General features: G+C 43.6%; 3 protein-coding genes across 3 annotated transcripts in view; 1 reads left to right on the forward strand and 2 right to left on the reverse strand.

Moving 5' to 3' along the window:
* Positions 1-2,031: 2,031 nt before the first annotated feature.
* On the reverse strand, positions 2,032-2,844 carry LOC144479644 (testis-specific serine/threonine-protein kinase 6-like). The gene has a single exon (XM_078198615.1). It carries the CDS (start codon positions 2,842-2,844, stop codon positions 2,032-2,034), a length of 813 nt encoding a protein of 270 aa, XP_078054741.1.
* Positions 2,845-12,330: 9,486 nt separating this feature from the next.
* The window catches only part of armc6 (armadillo repeat containing 6), a 29,797-nt gene continuing 20,788 nt past the window's right edge, over positions 12,331-21,339 (forward strand). Inside the window, exon 1 of the mRNA XM_078198614.1 lies at positions 12,331-12,405. The gene's annotated coding sequence lies outside the window, so the exon portion shown is untranslated. The remainder of the gene's footprint in view (positions 12,406-21,339) is intronic.
* On the reverse strand, positions 13,510-14,322 carry tssk6 (testis-specific serine kinase 6). Its single transcript, XM_078198616.1, has one exon. It carries the CDS (start codon positions 14,320-14,322, stop codon positions 13,510-13,512), a length of 813 nt encoding a protein of 270 aa, XP_078054742.1.

Here is a 21,339-nt window from a genome sequence, read left to right on the forward strand (position 1 = left end):
GGGACTGAGTGCATTGCTGTCCCGCACAATCACAGACCTTTCCCTGTTGGACCGAATGGCCTGTTTCCGTGCTGTACAATTCTATGATTCTATCCTTTGAAGACATCCTGTAAACATCACTGGACAGAAATCAGGAGCCGGAACTTTGAATGGATTTGTCCCTGTTCCGAAGGTCGTGTGTAATTTACATAACCTGGCCAATGAAACTGCCAAACTCTGTATCAAACAACAAGATGCTTGGTCTGTGTGACGTCAACATTGAGTTGTGGACAGAAAGAGACAGAAGTTCCCCTCCACCCCACGTGATCCTTCATCCATCCAAACTCTGGACCCAGTCTCGTTGCCCTGGAGGTGAAACTCACTCATCTTGGCTTTCCTTCAGCCGTGATGTTCAAAGACAGAGTGAAGGTTACCCAGCGTCTGAAAATTCCTCTGCAGGAGCGAGCAGTATTGGCTTTTGTACTCGTTCAATTAGCCATTCAATCGAGCGGCAGTTAGGTTGTCTGCTCAAATTGATCATTGGTTGAGAAGACTATGAATTTATTAGCCTGCTTCTAGTTTTAATTCTCTCCCAGTTACTTCCCTCATCTAAATGCTCAATTCAGGTTAAGGGGCAACATGCACTAGTAAAACCCCTGGATTCATGTCCAAATGGCCAGCTAGTTACCAAGCTTCTCATTACATGACTGGATTAGATTCTGCTGATGCCCTTCCGTACCCACCGCCCCCATAGCCAACCCCACCAACAGTCTTCCATTAATCAATCTTCTAAACTCATGAACTGAAAATGTCTTCTTAACTGAGGTAGTGAGGCTGAGCCTCACACTAATCCCCCTGCCCAGCTCTTTCCCCATGACCCTGACAGTTCCGTGTCAGCTGTGACTCAATGGGTGGCATTCTCACCCCTGGGTTGGAAGATTCAGTGTTCAAGTCCCACATAAAAGGCTTGAGCACATAATCCAGGTTGCCCTCCTAGAGCCAGTGTTGAGGCATTGTTGCATTGTCAGAGGTACCACCTTGTGGATGAAACGCTAAACTGAAGCCCTGTCTGACCATCAAGGTGGATGTAAAAGACGGCATGACACTACCTAGAAGAATAGTTGAGTCCTCCCTAGTGTCTGGGGCTAAAATTTATTCCTCAAACAACAGCACTTTAACAAAATGATCTCATCGTTATCCATTGCTGTTTCAGGGAGTGTGCTGTGTGCAAATTGCCTGTTGCATTTCCTACATTATAGCAATGACTGCACTTCAAAAGTCGTAAAACACATGAGGTTGCGATTGGTGCTATATAAACGCAGGTCTTTCTCTCTTTTTCTCTCATTGTCTTATATTTGTATATTTCTCCCCCATTCACTTCCATGAGACTCATGACAGCTTCCAAACCTGCGACCTCTAAATCCCAGAAGAACCAGGGCAGCAAGGACTGCAAGTCATACACTTGGAACTTTATCACTGTTCCTTAAGTGTCACTGGGTCAGAGTCCTGGAACTCCCTAACAGCACTATGGGTGTACCTATGTCAGATGGATTGCAGCGTTCCAGAAGGCAGCCCAACCTTCCTGGGGACAATAAGGGATGGACAATAAACGGTGGCCTAGCCAGTGATGCCCACATCCCATGAACAAATTTCAAAAAAGGAAACTTTTAGTTGACTCGGACGGTTGTGAATCTTTGGAATTCTTTATCACAGAAAGGCGTGGATACTCAGTTGTTGTGCATATTCAAGATGGAGGTCAATAGGTTTTTGGGGACTAAGTGAATTAAGAGATATGGGGATAGAATAGGAAGGTGGAATTGAGGTCAAAGATCAGCCATTTTGTTGAAGGCCGGAGCAGGTTTGAAAGGCCAATGGTCTACTCCAGCTCCTATTCTTACGTTCTTATGATAAGTTTGGGGATGTACCCAATTCTACCTTTATTGACAACCAATGTCTATTGAAACCAACTTACCAACTCAGAAAATTTAGAACAGTGCCCGCAGGAATAATGCAACAAGGCTCTTTTTTTGACCCTCTTTAGAGCATATTCCTTTATTTGCGTTCTCTAAACCATGCATGTCTTGTAACTTGGTTAGCCGTTGGACGCATCGGTGGACTGAACGTTAACAATTTCTCTATCAAAGACTGGCATTTCTCCTCTAGCGTAATCTCTTCTGGATAAACGACACCCATAAGCTGTTTCTCTGGTAACTTGCTGATGCTGGAGTCATTGAATGGCATATATCCGGTGACTATCACATACAGGATGACTCCCATGCTCCAGATGTCATACTTCTTGGGGTCGTAAGGGACACCCAGGAGAACCTCAGGAGGAGAGTAGGCTGCAGAGCCACAGTAGGTAGTACTGAGCTCTGGGTAGCCTCTGCTCTTCCTTCCAAATCCAAAATCTGCCAGCTTCACCTGCATCTGCTCTGTCAGTAGGATGTTCTCACACTTGAGATCTCGATGGACAATGTCACGTTCATGGAGGTATTTGATGGCTTTGGTGACTTGAGAAAACAAGCACTTGGCTTCCTGGCATGAGACACAGGTTCTTTGTTGGATCAACTGTAGAAGATTTGTAGAGACCAGCTCCATGACAATGTAGACTTTTCCATTGCGAACCTCAATAAACTCATAGACATGGACAATATGAGGATGCTTGATCCCTCTCAAAATGGCCAACTCCCTCGGCAAGAATTTACTTGCGAAATCCTTTGGAACTTTCTTCCTATCGACCACTTTGATTGCTACATTTTTGTTGTATTTTTTTGAAATGGCTTCTTTAACCTTGGAGTAGCTGCCCTCTCCTATAGTTTTTCCCAGTTTATAACCTAACTGTGCTAGTAGTTTGCTCCCCGACATGTTACACGGCCATCTTGCTAAGGCAATACCCTGATGAGCGAACTTGTCCTATCAATGCATCTGCTGTAATAATTTGCACTTGTGAAGTTTCCCCTGTGTCACACCCCCAACCCATCACCTTTTATAGACATGTACCCAAATGCTTTCAAAAAGTATTGATTGCAATATATTTGCAGGTAAATATAAATAGCTTTGTCACTTCCAGTTATCAGACTCCCTTTTACCTGAGCTTTCCAAAATTGCCAATTCTTTATTACCTCATAATGAAATGCAACTGTTACCATTGCAAGGCGCAAACAAGTTCATTTGAACTTTGAGAAAAATAAGGAACTAATTGGCACTGCTTGTGCTAAAAGTAGAATATAGAAATGGTAAATGTGACATGTTTGTTTCTGTATTTCACAGGTGGGGGTGACCCTTGACCTCATCACTCATGAGTTATGCCATCACCCTCATCAATGATAGGATAGGCCGCATTGCATCACTTAAGGCAGGCAGGCTCGGTGGCCAATGAGCAAGTTTTCCTGCTTGACTTGCAGTTATTTTCCGACTGGATGATCTCAAGGAGCTTTGGCTCTTGTTCTCTTGCTCCTTCGATAGGATCTTCCTGGCTTGCCTGGAATCACAATCCCACTGGAAATATCTACAGTCACTTTGAAAGGGGTTGCCTGGGGAAGGGGTAAAACAAGGACTCTCACCTTCAGCCTCGTTCAGAGTGGGGGGGGGAGGCTTGTTCCATGGGCTGGAATGGGTTGGGTGACGCCAAGTCAAAACTCTGCAGCTCATTGACAGGAGGGGAAGACGGTGAGGGAAGTGAGGAGGAGGCCAGTTTGGAGGTCCCGACAAAGAATATATTCCAGTAGGAAGCAGTGCAATGAATATTGGCTTCAACAGAAGAAGACATTATAATAAATAAGAGGAACAATGGCCACAATATTATTGGTTAAAGTAGGTTGGTAGGAAGGGAATTAGACTGGAGACCATAGCTGAGAGAACATTGAACATAGAACAGTACAGCACAGAACAGGCCCTTCGGCCCACGATGTTGTGCCGAGCTTTATCTGAAACCAAGATCAAGCTATCCCACTCCCTATCATACTGGTGTGCTCCATGTGCCTATCCAATAACCGCTTAAATGTTCCTAAAGTGTCTGACTCCACTATCACTGCAGGCAGTCCATTCCACACCCCAACCACTCTCTGCGTAAAGAACCTACCTCTGATATCCTTCCTATATCTCCCACCACGAACCCTATAGTTATGCCCCCTTGTAATAGCTCCATCCACCCGAGGAAATAGTCTTTGAACGTTCACTCTATCTATCCCCTTCATCATTTTATAAACCTCTATTAAGTCTCCCCTCAGCCTCCCCCATCCAGAGAGAACAGCCCTAGCTCCCTCAACCTTTCCTCATAAGACCTACCCTCCAAACCAGGCAGCATCCTGGTAAATCTCCTCTGCACTCTTTCCAGCGCTTCCACATCCTTCTTATAGTGAAGTGACCAGAACTGCACACAATATTCCAAATGTGGTCTCACCAAGGTCCTGTACAGTTGCAGCATAACCCCACGGCTCTTAAACTCCAACACCCTGTTAATAAAAGCTAACACACTATAGGCCTTCTTCACAGCTCTATCCACTTGAGTGGCAACCTTTAGAGATCTGTGAATATGGACCCCAAGATCTCTCTGTTCCTTCACAGTCTTCAGAACCCTACCTTTGACCCTGTAATCCACATTTAAATTAGTCCTACCAGAATGAATCACCTCACATTTATCAGGGTTAAACTCCATTTGCCATTGTTCAGCCCAGCTTTGCATCCTATCTATGTCTCTTTGCAGCCTACAACAGCCCTCCACCTCATCCACTACTCCACCAATCTTGGTGTCATCAGCAAATTTACTGATCCACCCTTCAGCCCCCTCCTCTAAGTCATTGATAAAAATCACAAAGAGCAGAGGACCAAGCACTGATCCCTGTGGCACTCCGCTAGCAACCTACCTCCAATCCGAAAATCTTCCATCCAGTCAGAAAAGTCAGACAACACTCTGCTTGTATCATGTCACAGATAGTCCAAGGAGTGTAGAACTCATGTTGCATGCCTGATATGGAATGTACATTCTGAATATCAAGAGTATTGAAGCTTTATTGAGGCAGCTCAGGGCGGAACTTGCTGTGTTGAGAAAAAATGTTGCATTTTCAATTTGAAATGCTTTGGAATGGACTTTTACGAATTTTATGAATCAAGTGTATTTTTGAAAAGAAAGTGCTTAGAAGTGGGAAACAAGTTGTTTAGAGTCCTTTAAGTATTGTTTAAAGAAAATAATTAAGATGAAAACCGGAGAATCTCAAAATAATTAATTATTGCTCAGAGAACAGTTAGACACATCTGTGAAAGTCGGATTCTTTTTTATTTATTCATGGGACATGGGCGTCGCTGGCTGGCCAGCATTTATTGCCCATCCCTAGTTGCCCGTGAAAAGGTGGTGGTGAGCTGCCTTCTTGAATCGCTGCAGTCCACATGCTGTGGGTTGACCCACAATGCCGTTCGGGAGGGAATTCCAGGATTTTAACCCAGCGACTGCGAAGGAAAAATGATATATTTCCAAGTCAGGACGGTGAGTGACTTGGAGGGGAACTTGCAGGTGGTGGTGTTCCCATGTATCTGTTGCCTTTGTCCTTCTCGATGGAAGTGGCCATGAGTTTGGAAGGTGCTGTCTAAGGTCCTTTGGTGAATTGCTGCAGTGCATCTTGTAGATAGTACACACTGCTGTGACTGAGCGTCGGTTGTGGAGGGAGTGGATGTTTGTGGATGTGGTGCCAATCAAGTGGGCTGCTTTGTCCTAGATGGTGTCTTCTTGAGTGTTGTTGGAGCTGCACCTATCCAGGCAAGTGGGGATAATGCATCAAAAACCACTGGTTCATTCCTAGTTCGAGTGTTGTGTCTAGGTCTGGGCATTACACCTTAGCAAGGATATGCAATCTTCGGAGAGGGTGCAGAAGGGATTTACGAAAATGGTTCTGTGGATGAGGCGTTGTAGTTACATGGAGAAACTTGAGAAGTTGGGGTTGTTCCCCCTACAGAGAAGGCTGAGAGGCAGAAATGTTGAAAATAATAGGGTTTAGATTGAATAAATGAAGATAAACTGTTTCTGATGGCTACAGGGTTGGTAATCTGACAGCGCAAATTTAAAAGAATCAGAGGCAACGCAAGGAAAAGTGTTTTTATGAACAAACAGTTAGAATTTAGATTGCATTACCTGATGGGATAGGTATATACAGACTCAATAGTAACCTTTAAGAGGGAATTGGATAAATACATGAAGAAAACCATTCAGAAATATGGCAACTCCTGGATTGTTCTTTGAAAAAAATGGCACAGACTTGATGGACCAAATGGCCTCCTTCTGTGCTGTACTTTTCTATGATTATATTTCTCCTATTTAAAGATATCATTGTTTGTCAGCAGGCCAATGAATATGGTTCTGCTTCTCTTTGGACCCAGTTGTTTGCGCTCAGGCTACCACTTTGTCGAACTGTTTCCATTAAGAGCTATGCAAAGTCTCACCTTCTTAATGTCTCTTTAAAAAGAGTGTCTCCTTTGAAAGCCTTTAAACCGGGAGTTCAGGCGGTCAGACTCCCTCAGCCCACGATGAAGTTCTCTGAGATGGTTTAAAGAAAATACGAGATTTATCCCCATTGGGATACTCTCCCATTGTTATTTTGGACACCATTTGGCCACATTAGCCCATTATTAACGGTTGCTTTGCTCTTGGAACCAGTCTACCTTTGAAGAAAGAACAAGCACTATTGCCACCTTGGTATGGCCGTGGCGTGTTTTCTTTGGTGTTCGGTTTATTGAGGAACCCCGTGTAGGCTCACAACCTGTTGTACAGGAAAATGACCAGCGTTCGAGAGAGCACAATGGAACTGGGGTTTGTGAGGAAGTAATGGATTGGCTGACACCAAGTTTGGGTTTCAAAGCTCTGCACCTCATGAACAGGAGGGGAAGACGGTGAGGGAAGTGAGGAGGAGGCCAGTTTTGAGGTCCTGACAAAGAATATATTCAAGTAGGAGGCAGTGCAATGAATATTGGCTTCAACAGAAGAAGACATTATAATAAATAATAGCCTGATTGAAGTTCAGAGGAACAATGGCCATTATATTATTGGTTAAAGTAGGTTGGTTTATCTCAAATGGGTAATTTCACCAAATGAGAGGCATTCGGGTGAGTACATTCTTTTCAGATTTCAATTAAAACAGGATACTCACAGGTGTCGGGCCAGAGGCAGTATTGTGACAATTTTACCCTCGTTGCCAGATGTAATGATATCAGCACTTTCACATACTTCATTAGAAACAAGAGTATTCATTAATAAGAAGAATTGTACAGAAGCCACATAGCTGCACCTCATCCCCTACATGTCTCCTGCCTAAGAGAGTACACCAACCCCTGGGTGATTACCCACTCTGACTCCCAGTTGGTTGTACAGACCATGTGACCCTTACTCTCCTGTGTTTCCCTTAAAGGGACAATCACTACAAATCATCACACACAACAAGTGATTATGATCTGCAACGCATTGCCTGAACGGGTGGGAGAAGCAGATTCAACAGAAACTTTCATAAGGGATTTGGAAAATATTTGAATGGAAGTAAATTTGCAGGGCTCGTGGGAAAGAGCAATGGGGACTGAAACTATTAGATTGCTCTTTCAAAGAGAATCTAGTCCTATTCTGTCGCTTTATTGCAGATCCAATTGTTACTGTGCAGATTTATAAAACTTTGGTTAGGCTGCACTTAAACTATTGTGTTCAATTCTGGTCGCCACATTACAGGAAGGATGTGAAGGCTTTGGAGAGGGTGCAGAAGAGGTTTACCAGGATGCTGCCTGGATTGGAGGGTATGAGCTATAAGGAGAGGCTGGTCAAACTATGGTTGTTTTCTCTGGAACGCGGAGGCTGAGGGGAGATAGACATCTATAAAATTATGAGAGGCATAGATAGCGTTGACAGTCAGAATTTTTCTCCTCCAGAGTTGAAATGTCTAATACTAGGGTGCATGCACTTAAGGTGAAAGGGGGAAAGTTAAAAGGAAATGTGAGGGGCAAGTTTTTTACACAGAAAGTGATAGGTGTCTGGAACATGCTGCCAGGGATGGTGGTGGAGGCAGATATGATAGGGGCCTTTAAGGGCCTTTACATACGCACATGAATATGCAAGCAATAGAGGGATATGGACCAAGGGCAGGCAGAAGGGATTTGTTTAATTTGGCGCCATGTTCGGCACAACATCACGGGCTGAAGGGCCTATTCCTGTGCTGTAATACTCTATGTTCTATGTTCTATTACTGTGATAGCCTTGGTAATTGATAATATCTGTCAGTCCTGCGATCATCATGTCATCAATATCATGGAGTGACTGAATGCATCCCAAATCCTCTCACCTCATGTCTGGGTCTATTGAAGACTCATTGATGAGAATTATTGTGGTGATTAACTGACAACTCCATTACTCTTGTCGAACTTTAATTGGCACCAACATTAGCTCCCCTCTCTTTGGAAGTCCAACATAACATACACTAGTCAGTTACATAAATATCCTTTTGGAATTGAATCTTGGAAGTGAACATTCATTTGTATATTTTATCAAATATTACAAGTCAATACTACTATGTTCTGTATGTGTGTGTGTATGGAATGGGATGTGGGTGGGTAACAATGGAAGCCATGTTTGTGACCTAAACCGGGTGGCTGTGTCTTTATTTAGCATGTTCATATTTTTCAACCTTAGCAAATAGACTCAGACTTATTTCGAGTTTCATTTATTCCACAGTGAGTTGAATGTGCAGAGCAATAATCACAATTGGGTTCTCTTAGTTCAAACAATACATTTTATCTCTTACAACAACCACTAGATGGCAAAACTTTGCCTGTCGTGTCAGCTTGGATCTGTAACGTCTCACTGATTGAGACTTTGAATTGGACTTTGATTGGATATAATGAAAAAAAATTAAAAATAAAACTTTATTAATTCAAAAGTGCTCTGAGACTTGCTAGGATTGTGAAAGGCTCAAATTAATATAACTTAAAGTTTATTTATTAGTCACAAGTAAGGCTTACATTAACACAATGAAGCTACTGTGAAATTCCCCTTGTCACCACAGTCCGGCCTGTTGAGGTCACTGCATCTAACCAGCACATTTTTCAGAATGTGGGAGGAAACCGGAGCACCCGGAGGAAACCCACGCAGACACGGGGAGAACATGCAAACTCCACACAGACAGTGACCCAAGCCAGGAATCGAACACGGGTCCCTGGCACTGTGAGGCAGCAGTGCTAACCACTGTGCCGCTCCAACTTTTTTCTTTATTGCCATTTGATGATAGAAAAATAATGAAGATGCTTTGCTGCCTCATTTCATTGCGTTACTCTGATTTTAAACAATTAACTCTTCTGTGTATAGCTGAGGGTAGGAGTTCCTCTTGTTACAGGTGCCTGTCTATTCTGAGTTTTTTATTGACTGACTCTGTGTGTGCAGTGTCCTGTTTGCACAGATCAGATTTGTCTTTTTTTAGTTTCTGTGTTTGAGTGCTCTTAGCACCCTGGCTTCAGGGAGAGATCCAGATCAAAGGGCTTTCCAAGACAACGGATAAGAGGCATGTTTCTGAATACCCAGACAAGCTAGGAAACCATTCATTGCCTGGTCTCTGGGAGAAACAACTTTAGCCCATTTGTTTGCTTGCACCTTTCTCTCTGTAATAATACACATTGCTGTTAAAACCCCTGGCTTATCAGTAACTATTTCCCCAGTTGTTCATCTGGAAAAACCATTCCGAATCATGGCATGTCCCACCTGTCTAGTTGTGCTCCCCTTTCCCCTTGGGGCTGGTGTTCTCTTCAGAGACAATCTATCTACACTGCCATAACTTACCAGCTCACGTGACCGTCACGTCATTGACACTCTTGCAATCTGCATCGCTCCTTTTCTCAATTATCTTCTGCTCTTCATTCCTCAGGTTCTGGTGGAAAAAATCCAGAGCGAGGGAACGTGACCTTTAAATTAGAACCAGGCCATTCAGCACTGATGTTAGGAAGTCTTTGTGCACAAAAAGACTAGTGTAAATCTCACCACCACCCCCACCCCGCCCCCTCCACAAAGAAAATTCTTGTGGAGACTGGAAACTGACTATGGTGGATTTTTGCTAAGAGGTTTGCTATTTGGAGGTTATAGAACCAAAGTAAGCCGATAAAGCTAAGGTACAACCATGATCTGACAGAAGGTTGGAACAAGCTTGATGGGCTGAATGATATCCTCCTGTATTCATGTTTCTTGATTTTAAATTCAACTTCTCGCTTAAACTCCTTTGCTTTCTCATTGGCCCCCAATCTGGCAAAGTTCAAGCACAACTACCTCTGATTTTAATTTTTTTTAAATTCATTCATGGGATGTGGATGTTGCTGGCTGGGACAGCATTTATTGCCCTTCCCTGAAGCATCGCTGTGGACCTGGAGTCACATGCCCTGGGGAAGGATGACAGATTCCTTTCCCTAAAGGGCATTAGCGAACCAGATGGGTTTTTACAACAATGATTTCATGGTCATCATTAGACTTTTAATTCTTGATTTTTATTGAATTCAAATTTCACCATCTGCCGTGGGGGTCTCTGGATTACTAATCCAGTGGCAATACCACTAGACCACTGCCTCCCCCAAATCACTCAGTATTGCTGTTTCTATTCCATTTACTGTTATATTATAGATCTTTCAAATCACCTTAATTAAAAGAATTTTATTTTTACCCAGCTTTGGTCTTCTTACCTAAGGAAGAATATACTTGTTGTACAGAGAGAGGATCAATGAAGGTTTGCTTCCTGTACTGAGAGGGTTGTTCAACAGGAAGAATGGAGAATGGCCGAAACTCTCTGGAGTTTAGAAAAATGAGAGGCGTTCCCATGAAATTGTATAAAATTCTTAGAGGGCTTGAAATGCTAGACACTGGGAGATTGTTACCCCTGGATGGAGAATCTAGAACTCGGGGGTGGTATCTCAGGATAAAAGGCCAAGGACCAAAATGAGGAGAATTTATTTTCCACACGGCGAGTGATTGGGGTCTGGAATGCACTGCCTGGAAGTGTGGTGGAGGCAGGTTCAACTGAGGCATTCAAGAGGGCAACAGATGATTACTTGAACAGAAACAATGTGCAGGGGTTTGGAGAAAAAGCAGTGGAATGGCACTAAGCCAACTCGTTTGGAGAGCGGTGCAGACGTGATGGGGCCAAATGGGGCTGTGACAATTCTTTCATTGCGTGAAATTTCTTCACTCAGAGAGTTAAGAAGCTTTGCAATTGTTTACGCCAAAGGACTGTCGATGCTCAGTTGTCGAGTATATTCCAGATGATGATTGATAGATTTCGGGGCACCATGGGAATCAAGGGATTTGGGGATTGGATGGGAAAGTGGAATTGAGTGATTGGGAAAGTAGAGCATGAGTGATGATCATGTTCAATAATGGAGCATATTCAAAGGGCCAGATATCCTAGCCTCGTTTCTCTTTCTTATGTATTTGAGCAACTTCCAAATTTATGTAGATACCTTTTTGGGTTCAGTTGAGTCTGTTACACTCTCCTCGCCACAACACCCCCACCCCCAGGCTCCTCCCCACCAGAAGTGAGTTGAGCATCTTACTTTTCAAGGAATTGCCTTCTTTATATCATATATTATACCAGAACCCAGTGGAACTGTGTAAGCGAAACCCTTCACACAGCCAACACACATTTACTTTCTCCCTCTGCCAGCAGAGAGAGTCTCACAACACCAGGTTAAAGTCCAACAGGTTTATTTGGTATCACGAGCTTTCGGAGCGTTGCCCCTTCTCACCTGATGAAGGAGCAGCGCTCCGAAAGCTCGTGATACCAAATAAACCTGTTGGGCTTTAACCTGGTGTTGTGAGACTTCTTACTGTGCCCACCCCAGTCCAACGCTGGCATCTCCACATCTAGCAGAGATGGGCAGAAAACAGCAGAAACATGACGATGATGCTATGTTACCCACATCATAGTTTGACTTAAAGAGATTAATCTTCTCTACATTCTGAACTATCACCCAGGGCAGGACCCCCTTTCCCTGCAGATTCCTACTTTTTTCAAAAGCTTTTCTGACCTGGCTGTCCATGCAGAGTTCTGTTTACAAGATCCAGATTGCCTTTTTTGGAATCTATCGTTTAGAATTAAGACTAATTTCACAGGTAAGCCAAACTCAAAGAATTTTCCAAAGCAATGGGTGAAAGATGTCTTTCTGGTGACCCAAATGATTAGGGAAGGAAAATGGGAAAATAAGATATAGATCAGCCGTGATACAATTGAAGGCTTGAGGGGCTAAATACCTTCAGTCACTACGTTCTTTCTTAACTGAATAAATTCTTCATTAATTAATGAAAATCAGTTTCCGTTTGATATATCTTTTGTGTTCCTCTCTTTAGAAAAAAAGTTGGGAAAATACAATTGCTCTTAAAAACAATAATCAAATTCCGTTCAGTTGAAAATGGAAAATAAGTTCTGAAAGGTGACATTATCATTGTATATTTTGCATTGTTTGATGGTAGAAAGTTGCCCAATTCCTATGAAGGTGAAAGATTACTAATAGAATTTCATTTAATACATGTTAATGAACTAACCGTTGTTTAATTAAGGCCAAGTTCGCTTTTTCAATTCTCTCCTTCCCACGTGTGAAACAGAATTGCTCACCACCCGTCCACCACCTGAAACATTCTTCCCAACACTGATGCACAGTGGCAGCAGTGTATACCATCTATAAGATGCAGTGCAGCAACTCACCAAGGCTCCTTAGGCAGCACCTTCCAAATCCATGACTGCTATCACCTAAATGGGCAAGGGCAGCAGACGCAAGGGAACTACCACCACCTGGAAGTTCCCCTCCAAGCACATGCCATCCTGACTTAGAAATACATTGCTATTTCTTCACCGTTGCTGGGTTAACTCCCTTCCTAACTGCACTGTTAGTGAATCTACACCTCAGGGATTGCAGCGGTTCGAGAAGGCAGTTCATTATGTTCTCAAGGGCAATTAGAGATGGGCAATAAATATTGGCCTAGCCAGCGACGCCTACATCCCATAAATGGATTTTTAAAAACCCTTCCATTCCTTTCCCCTCATATGTTTATCGAGATTCCCTGAAACTTATCAATATTATTCACCTCAACCTGTGGTGGTGAGTTCCACATTCTCACAGTCTCTGGGTACAAAACTTTCTCCTGAATTCCCTTTAGGATTTAACAGTGACTACCTTATGTTTATGATCCCTCGTTCTTCTTCACAAGTGGAAACATCTGTCTATCATATCAAACTCCCTCATAATCTTCTGGTTCAGATTTTTAATCTATATGTGGCTGCTCTTTTTCCAAACTGCCAAGTGCCTCAGTGAAGATAGCAGTAGGGTTTTAAGTGACAACAGGAAAATGGTTTTCCTTCAGGCACGATTCACTGGGTAGAATCTCCTTCCATCCAGACTTCATTAGTGACCGGAAAAAAAGAAGTGTGTGCATTTTCAAAGCTTTAATTGCGAATGGTTTCAGAAACGTCGTTACACTCATTATGGTAACACTATGAAGAAACTAATGTTCGCGCCCCATAGGGTTTTGGGGTCATTCTACTTGTTGTCTCTAAGCCATACGTGCTTGACAATCTGGTTGGCAGCCGGTCGTCCTGAGGGGCAGAACTGCAACAGCTCCCTAATCAAAGATTGGCATTTCTCCTCTAGTTGGATGCTGTCTGGGTAGACCACTCCTTTCTGCTGGCTCTTGGGTAACTTACTAATGTTTGAATCATCAAAGGGCATGCACCCAGTCACTATCACATAAAGGATGATCCCCAAGCTCCAAATGTCATACTTTTTGGGGTCATAAGGGACCCCCATGAGCACCTCAGGAGGGGCGTAGGCAGCAGAGCCGCAGTACGTGCTGCTGAGGTCAGGATAGCCATGAATCTTCTTCCCAAATCCAAAATCGGTGATCTTTACCTGCATTTCCTCGGTCAACAAGATGTTTTCGCACTTGAGGTCCCGGTGGACAATGTCGTGCTCGTGAAGGTATTTGACAGCGCAGGCTATCTGCGTAAACAAATGACGGGCTTCATTGCACGGGATGTGGCCCCTGTGTTGAATCAACTGGAGAAGATCTGTTGTTGCCTGCTCCATAACAATGTAAAGCTTCCCATTGCAAACCTCAATGAATTCATAAACCTGAACAATATGAGGGTGTTTGATTCCTCTCAAGATGGCCAACTCCCTTGGCAGAAACTTATTGACAAAGTCTGGTGGTGCCTTCTTCCTGTCTACTACCTTTATGGCAACATTCTCCCTGTATTTCTTGGAACTCCCTACTTTCACTTTAGAATAACTGCCCTCACCGATTGTTTTCCCTAGTTTATAACCTAACTCTGTCAGAAATGTGTCTCCGGACATGGTGCATAGCCATGTTTTCTTTTCCAATTTTTTTTTGAGGTATTAGCCTTATGAGTAAACCTGTTCACACATCTGCTGTAATAATTTGCAATTATGAAGTTTCTGCAGGCATCATGCACCTTGTGGCCATTTATAGACATGGCCTTGGAAGAAATGTTTCAAAATGTTGGCAAAAGTCACGCTTTTTTGATTCTGGGAATCCCCCAAAAAGATTATAGAGCAGTAGAGTATGAAAAGGAATTAGATTGTAAAGAACTAAATGATAGAGCAGCAATGGCATAAGAAAATTAGCATTATCTTGGTCCCAAGCCCATCTCAGGCCAAGTGAACTTTACCCTATCAACTCAGAGATATGTGATGTGGAGATGCCGGTGTTGGACTGGGCTGGGCACAGTAGGAAGTCTCACAACACCAGGTTAAAGTCCAACTTTGCTCGGTTTATTTGGTATCATGAGCTTTCAGAGCACTGCTCCTTCATCAGGTGAGTCTGAAGGAGCAGCGCTCCGAAAGCTCGTGATTCCAAATAAACCTGTTGGATTTTAACCTGGTGTTGCGAGATTTCTTACTGAACTCAGAGATACATCTAGATCTTGAGGTTGCTCGATGCACAAATCAGAGCTTAATTTCTTAATTGAATGCATCTTTACAAACTATTTTGTGTGGTTTTACTGCCTATTTGCTTTTATTCTGTGTGGTATATGTTATATCGAGCTTTACTCAACCTTTTGATATCTCCATGGATGACATCAGGTGACCTTTGAGCTCGCTTCGAGGCAAGAGGTCAAACTGACATGCTGACCTCTATGACATCACAGGGTTGACAGGCAAAAGGGGGTCATTACTTCATCAGGTCAGTTACATTGTGGGATTCATTGATGAGCTAGAGTAACTTCACCGGGACAAACACTGATTTAATAAGAAGACAAGAGGGGGGGAGATATATGTTTAATTCATGAGGCAACCACCCCTCCTAGTTGTGTACCTTATTTATAACACAGGTAATCGTGGTATTCAATAAATGGATAAACTTCTTGCCCTCTCCATAACGAACTGCACCGAGGGCTTCTCAGGTACACAATATGGCCGGAATTCTCTCACCTCGCCCGCTGCTGGGATTCTCCAGTCCCGCTGCAGTGAATGGAGATTTGGCTGGGCGCCAAATTCTCCATTCTTGTTGGCAGCGGTAGCGGGGCATGCGAGACAAGAGAATTATGGCGTGTTTCATAGATTAATCATTAATATTTACAGGGCTCTGGGGAAGGAGTGGGGGAATGGAATGGAATGGAGAGCTCATCAAATAGCCAGCGTAGCAATGATGTGTCAAACTGTGTGCAAATCGTATCATTGAATGATTGTATGAACAAGATTGCACAGCGTTGTAATTATAAAGTGGGCTGGAGAAATGTATATACTGAAAATTAAGAGCGAGAAAGATAATATAGAGCTAGGTGTGCCTGGAATATAATACTTCCATGCAAGTATGGAAATGTTTGACAAGGGAGGCAATTGGTCTACGAATTACATGATTGGATGTAAGATTAGGCCAATAATTAGGAAGTTTTGTTTGATATAACTTTGAGATATTCATAGAATCCCTACAGTGCAGAAGGAGAGCATTTGGCCCATCGAACCGGCACCATCAACAATTCCACCCAGGCCCTATACCTGTAACCCCACGTATTTACCCTGCTAATCCCCCTGACATTAAGGGGCAATTTAGCATGGCCAATCCACCTAACCCACACATCTTTGGACTGTGGGAGGAAACTGGAGCACTCCGACGAAATCCACGTAGACACCGGGAGAATGTGTAAACTCCACACAGACAGCGACAGTCAGGGGGATTAGGAGTGTAAATATTGGGGGGGGAGTTACGGGGATAGGACAGGACCTGGGTGGGATTGTTGTCGTTGCAGGCTCAATGGGCCAGATGGCCTCCTTCTGCGCTAGAGATTCTATGACCCAAGGTCAGAATTGAACCTGGGTCCCTGGCACTGTGCGGCAGCAGTGCTAACCGCTGTGCCAAAGTGTCGCTCATTCGAAAACCTTTCAGAATTCCTCAAGAGGGAATCCTATGGGTGGGATAGAATCCAAAATATTGTTCAAAATCTCTATGTGGGATTGATTGGGTTAATAGATATTTTTACTCTTCCTCACTGTCCAATGTTCTTAAAGCCTGCCAATGGCCAGTAAATGGCAGAACCCTTAAGAGTATTGATAGGCAAAGGAATCTGGGTGTACAGGTACACAGGTCACTGAAAGTGGCAATGCAGGTGGAGAAGGTAGTCAAGAAGGCATATGGCATGCTTGCCTTCATCGGCCGGGGCACTAAGTTTAAAAATTGGCAAGTCATGTTGCAGCTTTATAGAACCTTAGTTAGGCCGCACTTGGAATATAGTGTTCAATTCTGGTCGCCACACTGCCAGAAGGATGTGGAGGCTTTGGAGAGGGTACAGAAAAGATTTACCAGGATGTTGCCTGGTATGGAGGGCATCAACTATGAGGAGAGGTTGGAGAAACTTGGTTTGTTCTCAGTGGAACGGCGGAGGTTGAGGGGTGACCTGATAGAAGTCTACAAGATTATGAGAGGCATGGACAGAGAGGATAGTCAGAAGCTTTTTCCCAGGGTGGAAGAGTCAATTACTAGGGGGCACAGGTTTGAGTGCGAGGGGCAAGGTTTAAAGGAGATGTACGAGGCAGATTTTTTACACAGAGGAGGGTGGTGGGTGCCTGGAACTCGTTGTCGGGGGAGGTAGTGGAAGCGGATACGATAGTGAGTTTTAAGGGGCGTCTTGACAAATACATGAATAGGTTGGGAATAGAGGGATATGGTCCTCAGAAGGCTAGGGGGTTTTAGTTAAGTCGGGCAGCATGGTTGGTGCAGGCTTGGAGGGCCGAAGGGCCTGTTCCTGTGCTGTAATTTTCTTTGTTCTTTGTTCAATTGATAACATTTTTGCTTCTAAGTCGGAAAATTGTGAGTTCAAGTCATACTCCAGAGACCTGAACACAAACTCAGTGAGGGGTGAAAACTGAGTGTAATAAGATATGGGCAGCAAAATGTTGGATGATGTGGAGTTTAGAGTAGGTGTGAGGTTTTAGCCTGGCGGGGGGTGTGGGGGTGTGGAGGGGGGGGGGGGGGTGCATTTTAATACTCACCAAAAGAGAAAGTGCTGGAAAATCTCAGCAGGTCTGGCAGCATCTGTAAGGAGAGAAAAGAGCTGACGTTTCGAGTCCAGATGATCCTTTTTCTCTCCTTACAGGTGCTGCCAGACCTGCTGAGATTTTCCAGCATTTTCTCTTTTGGTTTCAGATTCCAGCATCTGCAGTAATTTGCTTTTATATTTTAATACTCACACCTGGGGGCTGCCAATGACATCAATTCGGGTCGATGAACTGAGATTGGAGTGAGAGCGGGAGATATTCCAGAGGTGGATGTGCCAGTCTTGATGATGGAAAAGCCATGAGGTAGAAAGCGCAACTCAGGGTTAAGATTACTAACAATGGTTTAGTTTGAGAATTGGCCGGTGATAGGGATGGAGTAGGTGAAGAGGGTGAGAATTTTGTGGCAGAGACCAAGAACAACACCTTTTGGTCTTCCCAATGTTCGAGAAAATTGCAGATTTAAGAGGAAGCAATAAGATAAACATGAGGAATTTGCTGATAGGGTTTAAAAGTGGGTTAAAGGAGACTCCCTGTGAAACATATAACATCAGCATGGACCATATGGAGCAAATGGCTAGCCTCTTTAGACTTGATGCAAATGCTGTATCTAATCATCCAAGTAATTAACCAGGCTGAGGAAGTCAGTGATCTCTGAGGGCAGCCCCTCTGACAGTACAGCACACCGTCAACATCGCATCTTAGTACAACTAAGTGAGGCTAGCTTAACCTACATATTACTTGGAAGCAAAAATACTGCCAACTGCGCCAAGATAGCAACATGAAGTAATTACTTTATTTAACTTGTTCATGGGATGTGGGTGTCTCTGGCTGGGCCAGCATTTATTGCCCATCCCTGAGGGCGTTTAAGAGTCAACCACATTGCTGTGGGTCTGGAGTCACATGTAGGCCAGAGCCGGTAAGGGCAGCAGATTTCCTTTCCTAAAGGACAATTGGCAATGGTTTCATGGTCATCGGTAGATTCTTAAATCCGGATATCTTTTATTGACTTCAAATTTCACACCATCTGCTTGCTGAAGTCCAGGTCTGAGGCATTCAAGTCAAGCGACACTGACATATACAAGAAAGCCAGATACAATCTAAGGAGATCCATCAAAGATGCCAAAAGACAGTACTGGACCAAGTTAGAGTCCCAGGCTATCCACACCGGCCCCCGCAGATTATGGCAAGGTCTGCAAAACATAACAGGCTACAAGATGAAGGTATGTAAAATCGCCGGCTCCAACACAGCCCTCCTTGATGAGCTCAATGCATTCTATGCCCGTTTTGAGCAAGAGGTCAGTGAGAGCATGCCCTCCACCCTGGATGAACCTGTATCTGGGGGCACAATTGCAGATGTCAGGACAGCTTTCTCGAAGGTCAACCCATGGAAAGCGACTGGCCCGGATGGGGTACCCGGACGAGCACTCAGATCCTGCATGGATCAGCTGGTGGGGGGTATTCACAGACATCTTTAACCTCTCTTTACAACAATCTGAGGTCCCCATCTACTTCAAGAAGACGATCATCATCCCGGTATCTAAGAAAAACCAAGCAGCATGTCTTATGACTATCGGCCAGTGGCTCTGACATCGATCATTATGGAGTGCTTCGAAAGGTTAGTCATGGCACGAATCAATTCCAGCCTCCCGGACTACCTGGATCCACTACAGTTTGCCGACTGCCGCAACAGGTCCACAGCAGACCGTCATCTCCCTGGCCCTGCGCTCAACCCTGGAACACCTAGGTAGCAAAGACACCTATGTCAGACTCCTATTTATTGACTACAGCTCAGCCTTCAGCACCACTATTCCCACGAAACTCATCTCCAAACTCCGTGGCCTCGGCCTCAGCACCTCCCTCTGCGACTGGATCCTCAACTTCCTAATTCATAGACCACAATCAGTAAGGATAGGCAGCAACACCTCCTCCACGATCATCCTCAACACCGGTGCCCCACAAGGCTGTGTTCTCAGCCCCCTACTATACTCCTTATACACCTGTGACTGTGTGGCCAAATTCCCCTCCAATTCAATTTTCAAGTTTGCTGACGACACCACCATAGTGGGTCGGATCTCAAACAATGACGAGATAGAGTACAGGAATGAGATAGAGAATCTGGTGAACTGGTGCGGCAACAATAATCTCTCCCCCAATGTCAACAAAATGAAGGAGATTGTCATTGATTTCATGAAGCATAAAGGAGAACATGCCCCTGTCTACATCAACGGGGACGAAGTAGAAAGGGTCGAGAGCTTCAAGTTTTTAGGTGTCCAGATCACCAACAACATGTCCTGGTCCCTCCATGCCGACACTATAGTTAAAAAAGCCCACCAATGCCTCTACTTTCTCAGAAGACTAAGGAAATTTGGCATGTCAGCTATGACTCTCACCAACTTTTACAGATGCACCATAGAAAGCATTCTTTCTGATTGTATCACAGCTTGGTATGGCTTCTGCTCTGCCCAAGACTGCAAGGAACTATAAAAGGTCATGAATGTAGCCCAACCCATCACGCAAACCAGCCTCCCATCCATTGACTCTGTCTACACTTCCCGCTGCCTCGGCAAAGCAGCTAGCATAATTAAGGACCCACACACCCCGGACATTCTCTCTTCCACCTTCTTCCATCGGTAAAAAGATACAAAAGTCTGAGGTCATGTACCAACCAACTCAAGAACAGCTTCTTCCCTGCTGCTGTCAGATTTTTGAATGGGCTTACCTTGCATTAAGTTGATCTTTCTCTACACCCTAGCTATGACTGTAACACTACATTCTGCACTCTCTCGTTTCCCTCTCTATGAACGGTATGCTTTGTCTACATAGCGTGCATGAAACAATTCTTTTCACTGTATGTTAATACATGTGACAATAATAAATCAAATCAAATCAGATTTATTTCCCTAAAGGACATTAGTGAACCAGATGGGTTTTTACGACAATGGTTTCGTGGTCATCAGTCGATTCTTAATTCCATATATCTTTTATTGAATTCAAATTTCACCACCTGCCATGGTGGGATTTGAACCCAGGTCCCCAGAACATTACTCTGGCTCTCTGCATTACTAGTCCAGCGACAATACCACTCTGCCACTGCATCTCCAGTAAAGCAATTTAAATTATGTAGAGAAGAATTATATATAGCTCAATTTTCCTTGGAGTGCAACTTGTTCTATGTAGGAAACCTTGAAATACCTTTGCACCATTTTGTAAAGACCATTGTAAAATGTCTGTATCTTTTCTTTATCTCTGTTGAAGCATCTCAGAGTGTTATTTGATGAACGTAAAGAACCTCAATATTATTGCATCTTGTGTGGTGGCCATTTTGGAATGTTTGTAATGTTCTTGCAGATTTTTTATGAATAAAGTATACTTTTGGAAAAAAAACATAACTCAATTTTTGAGTTACAGCAACAACACCTCTTGTGGGTGAGATCACAACTGGCCATAATTATAAATTAGTCACTAATAACTCCAACAGAGAATTTCAAAGAAACTCTTTACCGAGGGAGTGGTGAGAATGTGTTGATAGGCTTTGATGGAGAGATTTGGGTGGAATGTCCTGTGAATTTAATTTGATTTGATTTATTACATTGTCACATGTATTAGTATACAGTGAAATGTATTGTTTCTTGCACGCTATACAGACAGAGTACACTGTACATAGGGAAGGAAAGGAGAGGGTGCAGAATGTAGTGTTACAGTCATAGCTAGCATATGAAGCATAAAGACCTAGACCAGTTGGCCCAATTGGCCTCTTTATAGACTTTATGTCAATGCTTGTGATCTAATTTTGTGTATATGTTTTAGCAGGAGTTTCTGTACAACTAAGTTAATAAATATTAAATAATGCATTTA

This window comes from Mustelus asterias, chromosome 26 (assembly GCF_964213995.1).
Source record: "Mustelus asterias chromosome 26, sMusAst1.hap1.1, whole genome shotgun sequence".
NCBI classification, from domain to species: domain Eukaryota; kingdom Metazoa; phylum Chordata; class Chondrichthyes; order Carcharhiniformes; family Triakidae; genus Mustelus; species Mustelus asterias.

What these genes read in the sequence shown, in the direction of transcription:
- LOC144479644 (XM_078198615.1), bottom strand. Translation starts at nt 2,844, where the DNA reads ATGTCGGGGAGCAAACTACTAGCACAGTTAGGTTATAAACTGGGAAAA.
- tssk6 (XM_078198616.1), bottom strand. Translation starts at nt 14,322, where the DNA reads ATGTCCGGAGACACATTTCTGACAGAGTTAGGTTATAAACTAGGGAAA.